The 19,524-nt window shown below is 35.5% G+C and overlaps 1 protein-coding gene and 2 pseudogenes across 1 annotated transcript; 1 reads left to right on the top strand and 2 right to left on the bottom strand.

The window, feature by feature from the left end:
* Positions 1–829: 829 nt before the first annotated feature.
* Positions 830–1,333, bottom strand: LOC120199421. The gene has a single exon (XM_039200507.1). The coding sequence runs from the start codon at positions 1,331–1,333 to the stop codon at positions 830–832; it is 504 nt and encodes a 167-aa protein (XP_039056438.1).
* Positions 1,334–3,835: 2,502 nt separating this feature from the next.
* On the top strand, positions 3,836–11,007 carry LOC120199526 (annotated as a pseudogene).
* Positions 11,008–16,578: 5,571 nt separating this feature from the next.
* Positions 16,579–18,746, bottom strand: LOC120199523 (annotated as a pseudogene).
* Positions 18,747–19,524: the final 778 nt, after the last annotated feature.

Genomic DNA, 19,524 nt, shown 5'->3' with positions numbered 1-19,524 from the left:
ACTATAAATCAAAGTCGAATATCGTGAGTGACTATCCAAATTCAATTCGAAGCTCCGTAGCAGGAAAGATCAACAAGATTTTAAATTAGTGTCATTTCGATCAGTCGTTGCGTCGTCAAATCTAATCTTGAAAAAAACATAAATAAAAGAACAATCAAACGACCAAGAAAAAAAGTGTACTACATAAATAAATATAAATGTGTCACAAAAATATAATTATTTTTATTAAAAAAAGAAAGAGAAAAGATAACTAATAATCGGTAAGTAGCATCAAAACTGGTAATCTGGTATTTCAAAAAAAAAAAAAATTGATATGCTTTATAAAATATGACCCAAAGTTAAAGTTAAAAAAGAAAGAAGAAGAGACACAGTGATATTTTAATTGTTGAAACCAGAATAATAATTATGAAATTAAAATTATGTTTTTGTATAAACTATATATATTAAGTATTAAGCGATCAAAATTAAACAAAAGCAATAATTAGTTATAATTTTTTTAATAATTTATAAGGATTATTAGATAATATTTATTCATAATTTTTTTATCTAATAATATTACGTACACATTCTACATATGTATATGTTCGAGTTTAGAGCTTTTAAAATGAACAACAATTATTTTTGTCACTTAGCTATCTTGACGGGTTAAAATTTAAATTATCTTAAGACTAAACATATTAATAATGATGAAGAACAAAAAGGCAGCTGGGGTAGGGGAGAAGAGAGGTTTATGTGCTTTTGCCTGCTTTTTGTGTATATACAAAGCAGAGCATACAAAAGAAAATATAATTATTACATGAACAAGAACATGTAGAGAAACAAAAAGACATCATTTGGCCTTCGAACTACAGCGTGAAGGAATGTAGGTGCCATTCAAAGGATGAAAATGCAGCTGACAATCGAGGAGACACAAGAACCTAACCGAGCCCAGATGGCCTATCCTCCATCTCACCCTGGTGCCCCCTTTCAGGTGGAATGTAATCCGATCATTCTTCAAAGCCGTGTCGACATATTCCGCTTGTTCTGGTCCCAAAGGTATCGGCGATGATGGCACTACGTAATTAAAATCAACCGAACTGTTCTTACCTAATTCGAAGGGTGGTGCTACCAACTGCGCCACCACTTCCCTGTTCAAACTTAGGCCGTAACTCGAATCCGAGAAGCTCGCGTGCGCCTTCCCGTTCCCGTTCTTGGCTCGGACTAGTATCGTTACTTGAATCTCAAGAATACCGGCGTAATCGAGCTGCATCCGGTCTAGGTGAGCGCCTATGATGCTAACGTAAGGCACTCTGAGAACTTCGGTTTCGGGTTCATTGGATCGGGAGAGGCTCATGAATCAATGTCAACAACATTCGGATGTTTTTTTGTTTTTTGACTTTAGGCTTTTGGACAAGGATTTATGTAGTGCACTAGGGAGGTGATGCTCTGTTTCAGGCTTGACGAGATTGGTAAGGTATAAATTAGCTCCAATTGGCGGGGAAGTATCTTCTTTTCCTACATTTAAAGCATTTTCCATACACAAAATAATCCCAATAGTATTAACCACTCTATTAAGGAATTAAGGACACTTTTATCTGTGTTAGCCGAAAGCACATAGCTTTAGCTTGCAGTGCCATTTGTATTTGATAAAGCAAGCATACTTAAGATGACAATTTAACCGAATTTGATGGGTTTCAATCCAACCGATTTGATAGGGTCATTTCTTTTAAAATTGAGTTCGGGTCAGGTCGGGTGAGGTGAAAAAACTCCGACCCGACCCGACCCGAAGATAATAATGTAATTTCCTTTTTTTTTATTTTTTTAATTAAGTACTTATTTTACATCGAGTCAAGTCGGATCAGATTTATACTCTAAAAATTATGGTCGAGTCGGAATAGAATGTAGGGTATAAGTTTTTCATGTCAGCTCGGGTCGGGTGAAGGATATAAAATTTTCAGATCAAGTTAGATTCGGGAGGAGGATGCATAATTTCAAGTCGGGTGGAGTTAGTTAAAAACCCAACCCTAACTCGACCCATTTCCATCCATAAGCATACTATTTTCAGCTGGGGGTTGATAGAAAAATTTGGTTTACGGTTATCACATACGGACATAAATTTTATATTAGGAGTGAATTTATAAAATTCTAAAGAGGATGAGCTATAAAAATTTAGGGAACAAAAATAAAATTTTAATTTAAAATATATCTAAAATATAAAAAAAAAATTAAAATTTTTAAGGGTCGATCATACCAATAACCCTTATTCGTCCATCCCTAAAAATAAAACGGGGTTGTGTTTTTTTCGTTTGTCGATGTTCGTTCGGGGTTGGTCGGTGCTTTGTTGACCATAGATTTAGGTAGTGGAGCTGTATAATAATTTGGGCTTTAAGTTTAAAAATACAAAAAGAAATTTTACTGGCCAACTGTTTCTCTGACCCAATCGATCTTGAGTCGCCTGAGTTTAATGGATCGATAACGGTCCAATATAAAAACATTTCATTAAGATTATCCGAATTATAGTGTTTATCGAGCGAGTCTGTCAGGAGTTGATTAGCGTTGAGCTCGACTATTGATTGGTTATTTATTATGTTCGATAAAATTTTATTCAGTTTGTACTTATTAAAAAAAATTCGTTGCACATTAAAAGTCTTTTATATATATCAAATTACGTGTTAATACTTTATTAATTTAAAAAACAACAACTATAGATGCTTGAATTTTTTAATAATTAGTTTGTTAACAAGTGCCGACTAATAATTTGAATAGATTTATAGGTCAAGTTTTTTAATAATTTGACTAATAATTAGTCTTTTAATAATTTTTTTAATAATGCATAGTGGGTTGTTTTCCTTATTTTCGGGTTTCTTATAAGATACATGGGTAACTTAAGATTTCAGAGATAACATTTATCGATCATCAAACCCATTGTCATTTCACTATCGAATTTTAGAGGGGACGTTGCCCTCCTCATCCATTGTTTTTTACAAGTTTTTGAAACTATTTTCAACATATAAATCAAGAAAATGAATTTCAATTAGCAACTCCATTTGAGGCTCAGACTGCTTTAGTTAAGGAAAATAATGTTGTTAGAGGTTATTTGGGTAGAAGCAACATACCAGTGGGTATGAGCAGTGGCGGATGCACTAAGCCCCCATACGGGTCAAGTGCATCCCATTATTTTGAAAAAAGTGATTAAATTTAGTTTAATTTGTTAAGAAAAAAATGAAAAAAATTACAACTTTTGTACCCATTATTTATAATAAAAAAATTAAAATTTTAGACTCCCATTCTTAAATTTATGGATCCGCCACTAGATATAGGTGCAGTAGTGATTTGGGTGAGTGAGGTTAATGTGAAGATGATGAAGATAACCCCTTTATTCTATGATTTATCCCTTTTTTTTTACCTTTTTTTTTCTCTTCGTTTGGCTAACGATGGTCAAAATAGAAGCCGATGATGGTCAGAACGATGATGGGTGAGGAGTTCAAAATTTGGGTTCATTCAAGTTGAGAAAATAAATGAAGAGAAAATGGGAGGAAAAGGAAAAAGAAAAAAAGAAAGAAAGATAAGAAAATGAAGGGGAAAGGAATTTTTTTCTTACATATATTTTAACATTAAAATATTATTTAATTATGTCACGTCATAATGTCGTTACAAAATTAATGATAGAATAATCAAAAAAGTTAAATATCTAAAATTTAGTGATCAAATTAAAAACATTGAAAGTATGGTAAGTGAAATAGGAGAGAGTAAAATTCAGTGAGTAAACGTTTAATTTACCCTTTTAAAAAAAAGGTGTCATACTAATATACTGTTTGTAAGAAAACACGTGTTTCTTTTCCTCTCTAGGCTGTAAAAACGCAAGAGAAACCATTACTCGAAATTATCTGATTTCTGGGTGTAGATCTAATCTCAACTCAAAGGGGAAAAGTGATTTGAGGAAAAGTGTAGCTAAGATGGAGCAATTGAAGACGATTGGCAGGGAGCTCGCTATGGGCTCCCAAGGCGGATTCTACCAATCCAAAGAATTTCTGGATCTGGTCAAGTCCATCGGCGAGGCTCGATCCAAGGCGGAAGAAGACCGAATCGTTCTCGGCGAGATCGAGACCCTCAAGCGCCGCGTCTCCGAGCCCGACATACCCAAGCGCAAGATGAAAGAGTACATCCTCAGATTGGTTTACGTCGAGATGCTTGGTCACGACGCTTCCTTCGGCTACATTCACGCCGTTAAGATGACTCACGACGATAGCCTTCTCGTCAAACGGACCGGTTACTTGGCCGTCACCCTCTTCTTGAACGAAGATCATGATTTGATCATTTTGATTGTCATACCATCCAGAAGGATTTGAAGTCCGACAATTACTTGGTATCTGCGCCGCCTTGAATGCTGTTTGCAAGTTGATCAAGGAGACGATTCCTGGCCGTGTTGCCGCAGGTTGTTGACTTGCTAGCGCATCCTAAAGAGGCTGTACGGAAGAAAGCCATCTGGCTCCATCGCTTTATCAGAAATCCCCCTCTTCCGTTTCGCATCTCGTCTCGAATTTTCGCAAGGTAGGTCTTCGCCATTTAGCTTATTCTATTTCTAGGTTTTTTAATCTAATTTTTTGTATCATTGCCATCCCAAATGAATGTGTTGACAGATTTTAATTTAACCAGCATACTACCATGTCTTCGTCTATTTATCCGTAGGAAATCGGGAAAGCGTATTGTTTCTGTGCTTGCATGCGAGTGATATGCTAAATGAATACTGCAATTTTTAAAAATTGTGCCCTTTTCTTCTTCATTACTGTATAATTTTTTTAATTGAACTAGCTTATACGTGTTTCACATCTAGAACCATAAATTTCAAAATCTCTATCCTTGAATGACCTCCTTTAAGGAAGAATTATCACCGTAATAGGGACTGGAGATCATGGTTAATACCTTGAGAAGTTGAAATACAAGAATATAGATATTTTGACGTTTCTACGCGTATATTTTTCTCAGCAACCATATACTATCTTATTTCTATTTACACTATGTGATTCCCTTTGTTTCAGAGACTTTGTGATAATGATCCTGGAGTTATGGGTGCAACCCTCTGCCCACTTTCCGAGCTTATAACACTGATGTGATTCTTACAAGATTTAGTCATCAGCTTTGTAAGCATTCTTAAACAGTAGCTGAACGCAGACTGCCAAAGGCTTATGATTACCATCAGATGCCAGCTCCATTTATTCAGGTAATGCTTTTTTCTTTCAATGTTTCAACTTTATTTTCTTAAATTTCAATTAAAAATACAGGTCATATGATAATCATAGTTACATTCGTCAGATCAAATTGCTGAAAATTTTAGCCCGGCTTGGAAGTGGTGACAAACAAGCAAGTGAAAACATGTATACTATGGTGGGAGACATATTCAGAAATGCGATTCGTCAAGTAATATAGGAAATGCTGTACTCTATGAGTGCATATGCTGTGTTTCCTCTATATATCCCAATCCTAAGTTATTAGAGTCAGCAGCGGATGCTATATCCAGATTTTTAAAGGTATACCTAATGTGCCAGTGTCTGCTTTTGGAAGTGCACGTCTATTGTAAGCTGATTTTGAGCCTTTTCTACTTAGTGAATCAAGCCAATTTGTTTCTTGTTGGCAGAGCGACAGTCATAACCTAAAATACATGGGCATTGACGCTCTGGCCGATTAATAAAATAAGTCCAGAGATTGCTGAGCACATCAATTGGCTGTGATTGATTGCTTAGAGGTAAGAAGTTTCTATGTTTATCTCACTTTTTACTTGGTAATGCTATTTACTGACTAACCTCTAGGTAGAGTAACATAATATATCCTGTGGGGCTAGGAGTTATGTATCTGTTTCCGTAGAGATTATGTATATGGTCTAGTTTAATGCTTAACTGGTTCTTTAAATGGAGAAAGGGGGAGAAGCAGGATTGCTGAAGATTGATGGATGAGCTTTAGAGGAAAATCGGAGAATGCTTGTAAAAGTTGTAATATATCCAGTCGCATAAATGTTTACTAGGATTGACTCCTAGGGAAGTAAGTGGAAGAGAAGCTGTTTAAATAAATGTAATCATTTTTTCTTCTGATATCCTTTAATAATTAATAGTGGATTTACAAGACCCCCAGTGCTGTAAGTGATTCAATCTGCCTTGATTATGTTTTTTTTTGCTTAAAAATATTTGGCAATCCTGTTATGGTTCATTTTTACATAAATGAGGATAGTTAAGTGATTTCATCTGGCCAAAGGCCAGCTTTCCAGACATGAGGAGCCTATGATGATTAGCTGGACCATTAACACTACCAAGTACCAAGCACTTTTCTTTTGGTTTAAGACTCGGGGTATAGTTCAATTGCCGTTTCTATGCATGCTTAATTGCACTGATCCACTTATGTATGCTATAGCAGATATTTATCACTGTAATTCCTTATGCATTTATCTGTGTTTACGTTTTGTTGGCTTTAGATTTCTTAGCGACGTTTACCCTTCGTTATGCTATCTTCCATGCAACTGTCATTATTTTCATTACTATTATTTAACCTAAGGAACTACACAGGACCCAGATGATACTTTGAAGAGAAAGACCTTCGACTACTGTACAAAATGACCAAGTCTACAAATGTGGAGGTATTGTTGATCGCATGATTGATTACATGATCGGTATTAATGATAATCATTATAAAACTGAAATAGCATCTCGATGTGTTGAACTTGCGGAGCAATTTGCACCAAGCAATCAATGGTTCATTCAGGTAATTTTACCTTCCACTGGAAAATGAGTTTCTTAACTTAGAATGTAGCCATTTCTGATAATTTTATTTTGCAGACTATGAATAAAGTGTTTGAGCATGCGGGAGATCTGGTCAATATTAAGGTAGCACACAATTTGATGCGGTTAATTGCTGAGGATTTGGAGAGGATGATGATACTGCAGACATTTCAACTGAGATCATCTGCTGTCGTTATTTACTTATTTTGATTATTACCTTTTGTATGCATGCTTACAAACAATTATGTGTCGCTGTATGTCAAAATTCAGACATTCTATGAATTTACAACATTTTTACATCTTGCATCCTGTTCAATCTTCTTTATCTTTGTTTTAACTAATGACATTTCACATTGAGTCTTAAAAAAAGAATTCTCCGTCTGAATTTATCTTTATTCTAGTTTTAATCTTTATTGTTTTGGCCCTTCTATTTTTTTCCACAGGTGGACTCATACTTGCACATTCTTGGTGAACCAAAGCTACCATCTGTTTTTCTTCAAGTATGTGTTGTATTGACCAACCTTTGTATTTTTGTTTCTATGCATGCAAACAATACTAAACTTTGATTAGCATCTTAATTGTGTCTTCTGAGTTTTGATTGCAGGTAATTTGCTGGGTCTGGGGGAATATGGAACATCTGATGGAAAGTACTCGGCTTCCTATATAACCGGGAAGTTGAGTGATGTGGCAGAGGAATATTCTAATGATGAGACCGTTAAGGTATAACTAATATGGTTAATGCTTCGCAAACCAGTTATTCCCACATCTTGATGTGGTTTAAGATGTTTGTATCTTGACGATGATCATAATTATCTGAAAACAAGTGTATGGTTCTTGTAATATTATATTGGACACTCAAAGTCTGAAAATGTGACAATCCTTCTATTTTTGAAGGCATATGCAGTTACAGCTCTCATGAAAATATATGCGTTTGAAATAGCAGCTGGGAGGAAAGTAGATATACTGCCTGAGGTTGGTTCCCAAACCTTGATGGCAAATTTATTTTACAAAAATGCATGCTCATTGCATTTTTTCATGTTGTTGACTATTTGCCTCAATGGTATTGTTATGTTAGATTGCATGTGCTTAGTGCAGCATTGTGAAAATTAAACTAGCATTATTAGCTTGTGCATCCGATTGATGCTGAACAATGTGCTTTTAAAATAGTTCTTTGTTTTCATGTACTCAAGTGGGATTTTTGTATTTTGGACGTTTGGAAAAGTTTGTGGTTTAATTTTGGAAAAGCTTTGGTTCTGGGTTTGTTTGGTTGCCTAAAACAGAATTTAGTACTATAATTCTCTCAACAGCAGCTACTGATGACTTTAAATAACTCAAGAGTCTGATTGTTTTGAGGTATTAGGGACTTGAAAGTACTGATTTTAAAGTTTGATAGTGTTAATCATGATAGATTTGGCTTGAAGCAAAATGATTAAATGGAGGGAGCCTGGAATTTAGACCTTAGCTATAGTTCATAAGAAGCTGCATATGAAAACTGGCAAGAGTGAGCTAAAGTCACGTTGAAGCTATCCAATGAAGTAATAATTATCCAAAAAAAAAAGAAAAGTTAAAATAGAATGCATCATGTATAGGCTGCTTGGAATTTCTTTTCCTGGAAGGAAAATGGCTGTGATATAAGCAAACAACTGGAAGGAAAGTTTGACCCTGGTTACAAGATAAAACTAGTATATCTCGTCTCTATCCATATGATTTGCAATGAAGAAACATAATCAGTCTTCAAATTGGATCAAATTGATAGTTCATGTTTGCATTATCTCAGTGGTTGTCAACTTTAGTTTGATAGAAAGACTATCTTTGCTTAGCATAGCTGTAGTTTTAAAATGAGTTTCTGTTGGTTAAATCTTTTTTCTCTCTCTCTCTCTTAGTATTTGACCTGAAAGGAAATAGAGCTTAAGCTTCCATTAAAAGTTTTCATTTATGAAAAAAAAGCATGCAATAAGACACATTGGAGGTTCTTCAATTGTTTAAAACTATGGATAGTAGTGTACGGGGCATGTTGGCACCAGGTTGGGCAAGGGAATGAAAGCAATGTGTGCAGCAACAAGCTTTCTATTTGGGATAAGAATTACTAGTTGGCTATCAGCTGTTAGCGATGCGAATTATGTAGTGTCCTTGTAGGATGGAGTCCACTGCAGACTTCTTGTAACTGGATAGTGATGGAACTGCTTTAGATATAATTAAATCTGGGATGGGAATTTCTTTTTAATGCTTTCTAACTACTGTAAAGCTAGATTTGGTTTATTTTTATGCTATGTATAGATGCCGCCGTATCTTATACTTTCATGCTTAATTTTTCAGCTCTTGCAATTGTAACAAAATTTGTGGACTGATTACTGTTTCCTCTGTTGATGCAGTGTCAGTCTCTAATGGAAGAATTTTGGCTTCTCATCGACAGATCTGCAGCAACGTGCCCATGAATTGCAAGCAGCGATTGGCCTTGATGCTCTGCTGTTGAGAGTATTATGCCATCAGATGCAAGTTGTGAAGATATTGAGGTAATTTATAGTTTTGATTTTATGTACATATTCTCATTTTATGAGCTTTAAACTTGTGTACCCTTTTTTTAACTTCTATTCTTCATAGTTTGAGCTCCAAAATCTCCGAAACTCTCATGCCCATTTTGAAGCTTCCATGGCCTAAATATCAGTTTTATGAAGTGACTAGTACTTAAACTTACGGTTGATTTTTTTAAATGCTCTGACATCTGCACTGTAGTTTACAGTAACCATCTTTTTCCTCCTTTCTTTCCCAAACAAGTATTGCTACTTTAGTTTGAATTTGCCTCGAGGAAAGAGTAAAGCAATTGCTTCCTGCGTCCGTCTTCTGCGTTGAGTTGACCTACATGATTGTGATGTATCTGTGCTAGTTTAACTTGATGTTTAAGTCCCTATATATCTACAAAAGCCATGGCCCATTTATTGCACAAGTTTGCGATTTGTCATTTTAGTTCCTTGTTTGTTCTGTCAACTGCATCATGGTGGATACTGATTGCTAAATTTATACTTATCTTTTCATGCAAGAGTACATCATTGTTAGTCCTCCCTTGCAGGTTGATAAGGCCCTTTCATTCCTTAATGGCTATCCAAGATTCAATAGAGAAAGGTGCTCAGCCCTATATCCTGAGAGTGAACGCTCTGGAATGCTAAATATTAGCAATTTTAGGAATCAAGATCACCATGGAGCTTCATCACATGGTCTCAGGTTTGAGCATATGAGCTTCCAAAGCAGACAGTGCAATCGAGGATTCCTCCAGCCACACTTGCTTCAACTGATCTTGTTCCAGTGCCTGAGCCAATGAATGTTAGAGAAAGCACAACTACTATTGTTCCATCTACATCATCAGATGCAGGATCGACAGAGCTCAAACTACGACTAGATGGAGTCCAAAAGAAGTGGGGTAGGCAACACTCTCCTGTAACATCTACCTCAAGTTCCACATCCCAGAAAACGTTAATGGTAGCACACAAGTTGAGGATCAAATACTTCAAATCAAGAACTCGTGAAACCTATGATTCTAGGAAACATGTTGAAATTAATCCAGAAAAGCAGAAACTCGCTGCTTCACTGTTTGGAGGTTCATCGAAAACAGAAAACAAGGCAACTACTGGTCATCAGATTTCAAAGCCAGCAGCCACATGTGGAGAAGTCTCATGTGAGAAAGTCTAGTATGGAAATTGCATCAGAAAAGAAGGCTCCCATTCACCAACCTCCGGACTTGCTTGATTTTGGAGAACCAACTGTCCAAAGTACCGCTCCTCCTTCAGTAGATCCATTTAAAGAATTGGAGAGTCTTCTTGAGCCAACAACTCAAGTTGGCTCGATTGCTGCTGCTACTTCAAAGTCACCTGATCTAATGGATTGTTTACAGAAAAACCAGGTGGCATACACAAAAAGATGACGGTGATATTTATCCAGCTTATCAAACCAGCCAGTGACAGATATGGTTGGTGGTTCTACAAGCACGCAAGTAGAACAAAGTATAAGGGCCCCAACCTTAAAGATCATTGGAAAAGGATTCAGTGGTGAGGCAGATGGGTGTGATCCATCGAGTCCAAACCCAAACCTGTTTAAAGATACTCGGTGTGAAGTATATTGGAAGGACCGACTTCAGTTTACAGCAATGCAGTTTCAGTGTGGTTTCCTTCCATGCAGCAGCTAGGTGAACCATACGAGCAATGAGATGTCACGAGCTGATTGCCGGAGATAGTGCTTAATATCATTTGGCCACCTCGAATGAGGTTTAAGTCAGTACGGATCAGTAGTTTTAAGACTTGAGAGGCTTTGTTTTCATAATTATGTTTCTTTTTTGTCAAATTGGTTGGGTGGTTGGCTAAGTACACAGCACAGCACGGCACGGCGGTCTTTCTCTGTGGTGAAGTGAGATTTTGTTGCTGTTCCACCGTAAGGCCTTCTATAAGGGCTGCCTCAATCCGAAAAAACGGGTATTTCGCTGTATGATGTGATGGCAAATAAAGATACTTATGTATAACTAAGAAGTGGTATATTAGGTTTTCTATATATGCATCAAATATAGATGGATATAGAATAACTAATAGCATTGAAATATACAGACTTGAACATATATGCATTAAAGAATTCATTTGAAATTGAACTTAGGGTTTAAATATATAGCCTCTATTATTTTATTTAAATATAAATGTATGTGCACGAACTAACTTACTTAAGTGGTTAAAAGAATCATTGTTGCTCTAGAGCTCACAGGTTCAAGCATTATCAAATCACTTTAGCTTAATAAAGAATATATAGATGTAAGCATTTTGGTTGGTTTGGTTGCTTGGTGTCATTAAAATCATCATTACTGTTTAATTGTCACACAAGAAACATGGCACAAATTGAACTAACATTTCAATTTGATACTCAATATAACTTTTGCTAAAAGTTGAACTAACGTCTCATTTTCAATGAAGCGATACATAATGGCAATGTTTGTTTCTCACATGTTGGCGTTTTGTTTACTGCTGATGGTTTGAATGTAGAAATAATTTGGAAGTAGGGTGTTAGTTTACGTGCGCATGTAGTTGTCGGAACGTAAATATCTAAGGAATGACAGCTTGATTTAAGGTTAAAGAATGATAGAGAAGGGACCCAACTAAATTTTATAAAAATTTTAAATTGCGCAATTCAAAATGTATTTTTTCTGATTTTTCAGAGGCACACCTTATTCATAATTCTTCATAATATTTTCGGTATTAAAAAGTTAATATTTTAAGTTGTGTTTAACCAAAAATATTATCATTTTATAATATTTCGGTTACATTATTTTCTATTATTTTTTAACCTTAAATTATATTATCGTCTAGCAGAATTTTCATCGAAATGAAACGAAAACACATTCTGAATATGAAGAGACACAACTTAAGTCTATTTTGGTCTGAAGCAAACTGAGGAGCGGTGGTTAAGTATCCGTCTTACTTTTATAGTAAGATGAAGGGTCTGTTTGTTTCACTGAAAACAAATTCCAGAAACGAATTACATTTTTTGTAAAACAATTTACGGAAACCATTTTCTTGTGTTTGGATGATGTTGTGTAAATATTTTCCGTTGTTTAGTAAATTTTCCTGAAAACATTTCTAAAATCTGTTTTTTTTAGTAAAACAAACACATTACAAATCTTTTTTAAATTTTATGTCTTTTATTTTTTATTAATTAATTTTATTACTATAAAAATATATTAATTTTTTATTTTTATAAGTATAATTTTCTCAAGTAAGATTACAAGTAGTATACAAGTTAAGGAAGATAGTTACGAATTTGTTTTTTTAGACAATAGCAAGCACACCTGTGAACTTGTCTTCATCAACAAAATGTGACTGAATAATGAGAACATACAAGATTTTAAAATAAATTTGTGTGTTATTTTAGTGATATAACTTATAATGATCTTTAAAAAAAAGATCCAACTTAATTTTAATTCAAGGATTGTTAAAGACGGTCAGATTGAGTTAGTACTGATAAAGTCTTAACATACTCTTTTTAACATAATCTAATGAATCATAAGTGAGTCTCTACTTCAAATTTGAAAGAATATGACTGTCCCTTTTTCCCATATATATGGGGTAAGGGAGAGGTAGATAGTAGGCTACCCCAACACTAGGTTGAGAGCAGCTTCCGTAAGAGACCTCCGAATTATGAAATACCCTCTGTGGGACTCGATCCCACGACCTCAAGGTTAAAAACATTGTGCTCTACCAACTGAGTTGGATGGTCATTTCAAATTTGAAAGAAATACAGTAAATGTAAGGAAAATGACAGTCTTGCTCTACCGCAATTAAGCAAAAATCCTTACAGTTCGTTTAAGTCACTCTACGCACACTTGCATTATTCACATAACAAGATCACACATGAACAAATAACAAAACAACTGAATAGGTGAATTACCATACTCTTAATTATTCTTACTGCTAACTTACGAAGGATAAGAGATCCACAGATATTTAAAACATGCAGTTTGTAAACAATTGAAGCTATGTACATTTAACATATGAATCTAAGCAGTGGGCAGTGGAGTTTATCATCCACACCTAAGCCAACCCCGTACATGACATCCAACCAAGAATAGGTGGATTACCATACTCTGGAGCCACAATCTCTTCGTATCTTTGAAAAAGTATGAAAGAACAACGCAACTCTTTCTCAGTCATAATCACTATTGAAACAAAACAACTAAATTTTTTCAACACTCCAACCTTGTAAATTCGATCACCACGTCCTGTTCGTTACCTTCAACACTAAACTTCTTTGTAAAATCTCAAGCTTGTTGTGCATTCATCATGGTAAGTTTCTCTGATTGTTGAAATTCGAGTCTAATAAAGAACCGGTACATACTCAATACATTCATCACTCGAGCCTTGTTTCATGAACATTTTTAGAATTTACAGTCCTTAGATCGAGCACCAACCAAGTCAAACATATCGTAAAAAGAGATACATATACATGCAATCATCAGTAGATTAACTGACTCCTGATCTTCAATGATCATCAATACATTTACCAGCACAATCCTCATTCTAGCAAACAATTTATTTAGCAATCACCAATAGATTAACTAACTCTTGATCTTCAACAAAGTTATGAAAATTTATTCTATAGTTAAATACAACGCCTACTTTCAACATTTGATCTTATAAACTACAAATTTAACCTAATAACACAAGGCCTAAAAATTGACAAACAGCTTTAATCTCGGCTTGTAAAATGATATGATCATCAAAAGTACAAGATCATCCACTATCGTTAAATAATAATGCAAACATGTCTAATGACTCGTAATCCAGACAACATTTACTTCTTTTTATGTTAAAAAAGTGTAAATTTCCAATACATATCAATATGCAATGCATGGGATATATGTGCGTGGGTATCGTATACAACCATGTTAAAGAACTACAAACATAGAACAAGGAAATGAAGTTAAGGGATAAAAAGGCATAAAAAGAAAAATAAGGGAAAATGACTTGCTAGATCTTATTCGTAAGTTGTTTACACAAAAACACAGGCTTTTCCTTTAGATTTTCCTTTGACTGTAAATCAATTTACGGAAAACAAACAAACCCGAAGTACATGAAATGTATTATGGCCTGGCAGTGGGTGAGTTGGATCGATTCGACATCTTTGCTTGTCTTGTCTCTGTCTTGCACACGATAACAATGAAATGCTTAACTGTGCTGGTTTTAGTTACTAATTCCGTAGTTTGTATTTGTGTGTCTCTGGCAATCCAAGTTAAATTAAGTTGTAATTTTTGCTTAAATGATCATTTTTTTAATATTTCAGTCCATAATATTTTAATGTTTGATCATAGTAATTTGTCTTATGAAAATCGTTAATTAACTAACTATTAACGTATACCGTTAACATCAAATTTATGTCATCTAATTATTGATATAATCTATGCCACATCATCACTTTGATCACTTTAAGTAACGTGGCATGTCGTATGTCGTTAATTAAGCACATGTGAAAGTACAATATCAACAACATGTGTTGATCGTGATCAATTACCGGTTTTCATCCCATTATTTTGATTAAAAATTAAATAATTAAAAGTTAAAATACTCCATCAACAACCAATTGATCTAGTGGGATAAAACACTAAATCCTTTAAATAAATCAGGAGTTTGAACCTTAACGTTTGCGGAAAGAGCAAACGAAGTTGGAAGACTGCCCTCCCCTTTACAGTATTCGATATTAGAGATTTGTTGAGTTGCATTTGCAGGCTGCAATATGTCCCTTTACATGAACCTCTCAATCTTCTCTACCAAAAATAAATAAAGAAGAGATACTTGAATTCATGATTTAATTCATTAGTTTGAGTGCAGGATCGATGAGTCTGCTATAGCTCCCAATCCATGCAATGCATGCATAGGAGAATCACTTAAATTCCTTGCTTCCATTCATTTTTCATTTTTAGTTTAACCCCTCGATGTTACATATTTTATTAATTTGACCCTTTTAGTTTTTAATTAAATTTGATCTTTAATCTTAAAAAATAAATAAATTACTTCTTTTGACATAGATTTTGACTATGATATTATATTTGTAATGGTATTGACGTTACATTTCTCGTCAGATTTTATTTTGATTTCAAACTGACACGATAAATTTACCTGTCCCATTAATAACTTTAAATATATAAATGGAACTAAATAATATGTATTATCATGCCAACATACAAATTTAATATTTTAATCGGTATCTTTTTATTAAAGTAATAATAATATTATTATTTTCATCAAAGATTTAGACAATTAATTAAAAAAAGGATAATTTAAATTAAAAAAATATGTAAATGTTAGTGTGAGCGTTCAATGAATCAATGTTAAAAGGTTGAGAGTTTATATTTAAACAAATATTATCTTGTACTTATCATAGACTAATAAAAAAATAAATTCATCATTATGTTTTTGGGTAATTTACACAAATGATCCCCTGACTATAGGATATTGATTTATCGAGTCTCTTGATTATGAAAAGTTACAAAATGGTCTCTCAACTATAAGGAGTTGTTTTATTGAGTCCTTCGACTATTAAAAGTTGCAAAATGATCACTCGACTATTCATTATGTTCCAAACTCGTCATTTTTCGTTAAAATATCAATGGTCATTTGAGTTGGACATTAGCATGCTGACAAAGATATGATAGTCGTTTAAGATTATGATATCAGATTTTATCATATCTCAGTCAACAAATTAACGTACAACTCAAAATGTAGTCAATTTTTAACGAAAAAGATGAATTTTGAACATAGTGAATAGTTGGGTGACCATTTTGTAACTTTTAATAGTAGAGAGACTAAAAAAAGTAACTTTCTATAGTCGAAAGACTATTTTATAATTTTTAATAACCGATTTACTTAATAAATCAATATTCCATAGTAAAAAGATCATTTATATACTTTAACACCCCCTCGCCCCTTTTAATAAATCATAGCTGTTCCGAATAAACAAGTGGGTATGTAAGGAATAAAAAGAAAGGAAAGAGCTAGAAATTAGGTTGAATGGCATGGCCAGCAGCTAGCAGTAGGGGAAATTAATAGTGCGTGTGCATATTCTAAACAATTAGCTGTCTAGTTGATATCGAACATACGCAGTGATTCAAGGCATAAACCATGAGATTAATTAATTAAATGGCTGATTTGGAGGGGGGGAGAGAGAGAGAGAAACGCAGTGCAGCCTTCGGAATTTCATGAACAAAAAGTAACAAATTTTCACTAATCAAATTATGTAAAATAATTCTGCCTTGCGGACCGATTTAAATTAATAAAATTACAAAAGACTCTCCCTTTGGTTCTCCTTTTCTATGAGTTGAAAAAAAGAATAAACTGAAATTTTCTCTTCTTTCTTGCTGTGTTCTGGCAGAGATCCTTCTCTTCTGTACAGTTGGGGGGAACTTTCTGCATTTTTGCATCCTTTGTTTCACACTACATCTAAACCTGAGAAATCCAGTTCATTTTCTGATTAATCTGAGGGGCAACCCGTTATGGGGAAGAGCAAAAGGACCATATTGAATCTCACTATTTGTACCCACCATAGACCACCTGCAAAAAATCCCATTTTTCATGTCAGAAAATGGTCATTTTGTTTTTTACCAGAAACCAAAATGGAAATGATTTTCAAGACAGAATTAAAGTTACCTGTACTTTGTGGTCAGATGATGGAGAAAGACCAGGATTTCCAGCTTGGCCAACTCATTCCCCGGACATGAATGGGTTCCATTGCCAAATGGCATGAATGTATTGGGTTTTGGAACAACCTGTTCAATCATTGAGAAAAAAAATGTATGCATTAGGTGTTTGACAACTATAATATACTTGCATGTACGGCTACGAAGGGTAAACCTTTGAAACCCCCCCCCCACCCACCCAAAAAAAACAGCTTACCTCAAATCTTGAGGGATCAAACTTTTCAGGATCCGGAAGATTTCTGGGCTGTGATGAATGTTTCTAAAAAGTGGTAAACTTTCCATCCTTTTGGGATTAGATACCCTGAAAGAACAAGTCAGGCTAATTAGCACCAAAAAGAACTTAAAAACTACACTAACAGTAACATCAAGTAGCTGGTGTAATGGTACCTTCATATTCAACATCTTCCACTGCTTCTCTGAAGGTGAATGATAAAATTGAAGCAACCCTAAGTGTCTCCTGAATCACCCTCGAAGTGATCGGCATCGCCTTAGTATCGGCCCAGCTCAAGCCTCGCTCGTTGTCGCCGCATTTCTCTTTGCCTCGTATTATAGCGTCTTGTTCATCCTGTATACCACACATACAACCAAGTTAATCACAGTATACAATGGCATATATATATACTATAGGAGCAATCATGTATGTTATAATCTTACCGTGACGGCTTTAAGAACGCTGGGGTTTTCACCGAGGTATTTAATTATCACGTGAGTACGCTGGCGGTGGTGTCACGGCGGCGAAGATTACACCAATGATGTTGTCGGCGATTTGTTCATCGGTGAGGCCTTGTTTGTCACCCATGAAAGACCCCAACAAGTCATTGTAGTCCTGTTTGGTTCGCCTCCTGGTGGATATGATTTTGGCCAAGATCTCTGCGAGCTCTTTCCTGGCTTTCATCGATTTGTTGAAGAGTGTACCGGGGACGTTAATGGGCATCGAGTTATACCCTTTCTCTAATGTAGTAGCATCTCTTGAGGTCTTCTCTGTATAGGACTTCATCCTCTCCGAATATCGAAAGCAAAGCAACATTGAACGTGTACTGCAAATTCGACATCGATGTATCAATAAAGAGAAAAACAGGGGAAAACGAAACAGAGGAGGCGACTCTGTTTTTTTTGGGGAAATGCTTACTGTTTTCATTTCTTGGAAAGTGGTGATCAACCTCCCTTCGAGAGTGTGGAGAGAGTCTTTGGCGACGGATTCGATATTGGAGACGATGGTTTTGATGGCTTCCGGCATGAAGGCACGGAGGACGAGTTTCCTCAATTGGGAATGGTACTGCCCCTGGCTGAAGAAAATGGCTTGTTTGCCTAACATCCGCTCTTTGCTGGCGGGGAACGTCGGCTTGAACATATGAGCTTTGGTGACCAGCACGAACTTAGCCGCTTTGGGGCTGGAAATCATCACGCAGGGACAGCCGAGTATATGGGTCTTGAAAACGGACCCAAACCTATACAAAAAACAACAAAACACAACCATCCATTACATTACGGAACAAGCAGAAGAGAATATCTTAAAAATGGAGCCGCCGGAGGAGAAAGAGCTAGCCACCTCTTCTGCTTGGAAGCAAAGAAGACGTTTGGGTCCTGGGAATAGAGCTGGAAGGTCTCGCCGATGTACGGCCAACCCATGGTGCCCGGCGGGAGGGGCAAATTGTGGCGGTTGTTGGATTTGAAGAATTTAAGTAAACAACAGAAGAGGAAGACCAAGACAAGGGAAACGAATAAGGGAGGCACGAATTCGAATGCCATGTTTTTTTTTCCCTTCCTTTTAATGGTGAAAAAGGCAGCTGAGTGGTGAGGAAAACAGGTGAAGCAACAAGGGTTATATATAGGCAGGTGGGTGAAGGGGTAATCGGGTCGGGTCGGGTCGGGTCGTGAAAGGAGCTTTCAGGTGCAGCTTGAGTTCTCTTTCTCCCCACACGCGAAATCTCCCTCCAGCTCATTGTAGTTAAATGACTAGTGATATTTACCCCACACAGAACTGGCACGTGCCAGGATTCATGCCAAAAAGAGCGCGTGAGACTTTGACCACACCCAGAAAAGAAAAGGGGTTTAAAATAAAATAAAAAAAGATGGGGATCTAAAGCATGAAAACGTCCCGTAAGCAAGACAAAAGGAGAGTTTTTGAACTAAGCTTGGTGTGTTTGAAACTTTGAATGAAAGACCCCACTGCAATAAACAGGCAAAGAGAGGGAGTGTTTAGTTTAATGTTTATTTATTAATATGGGTAATTACAAGGTAAATATTTGTTTAAAGATAACTCTCGATCATTTCATATTAAATACTCACATTCATGATATTTTTAGTGCTCAGAATTTTAAACCTCAATAATAACAATAATTTTTTTACAACTAAGATCGTTCGGTTGGTGTTTTTTTAATGTTAATAAAAGAATGGGGTTGGGATTTGGTGGTGTTTTGGTCAAGCATGCGTGGGTCAATCGTGTATCATGCTAGCGGTTCGCAGATGGGCCTTTTGCATTTATTGTTTTTTTCTTCGAACCAAATTGTTTCAATAAAAATCTCGTTGAATAGCTCAAATCACACTCTATTTGAATGA

The sequence above is a fragment of the Hibiscus syriacus genome, unplaced genomic scaffold (assembly GCF_006381635.1).
Source record: "Hibiscus syriacus cultivar Baekdansim isolate YM2019G1 unplaced genomic scaffold, ASM638163v2 tig00005459_pilon, whole genome shotgun sequence".
Classification (NCBI taxonomy): domain Eukaryota; kingdom Viridiplantae; phylum Streptophyta; class Magnoliopsida; order Malvales; family Malvaceae; genus Hibiscus; species Hibiscus syriacus.
Note: the sequence above shows the minus strand (reverse complement) of the source record. Positions and strands in the feature narration are given on the sequence as shown.

What these genes read in the sequence shown, in the direction of transcription:
- LOC120199421 (XM_039200507.1), bottom strand. Translation starts at nt 1,333, where the DNA reads ATGAGCCTCTCCCGATCCAATGAACCCGAAACCGAAGTTCTCAGAGTG.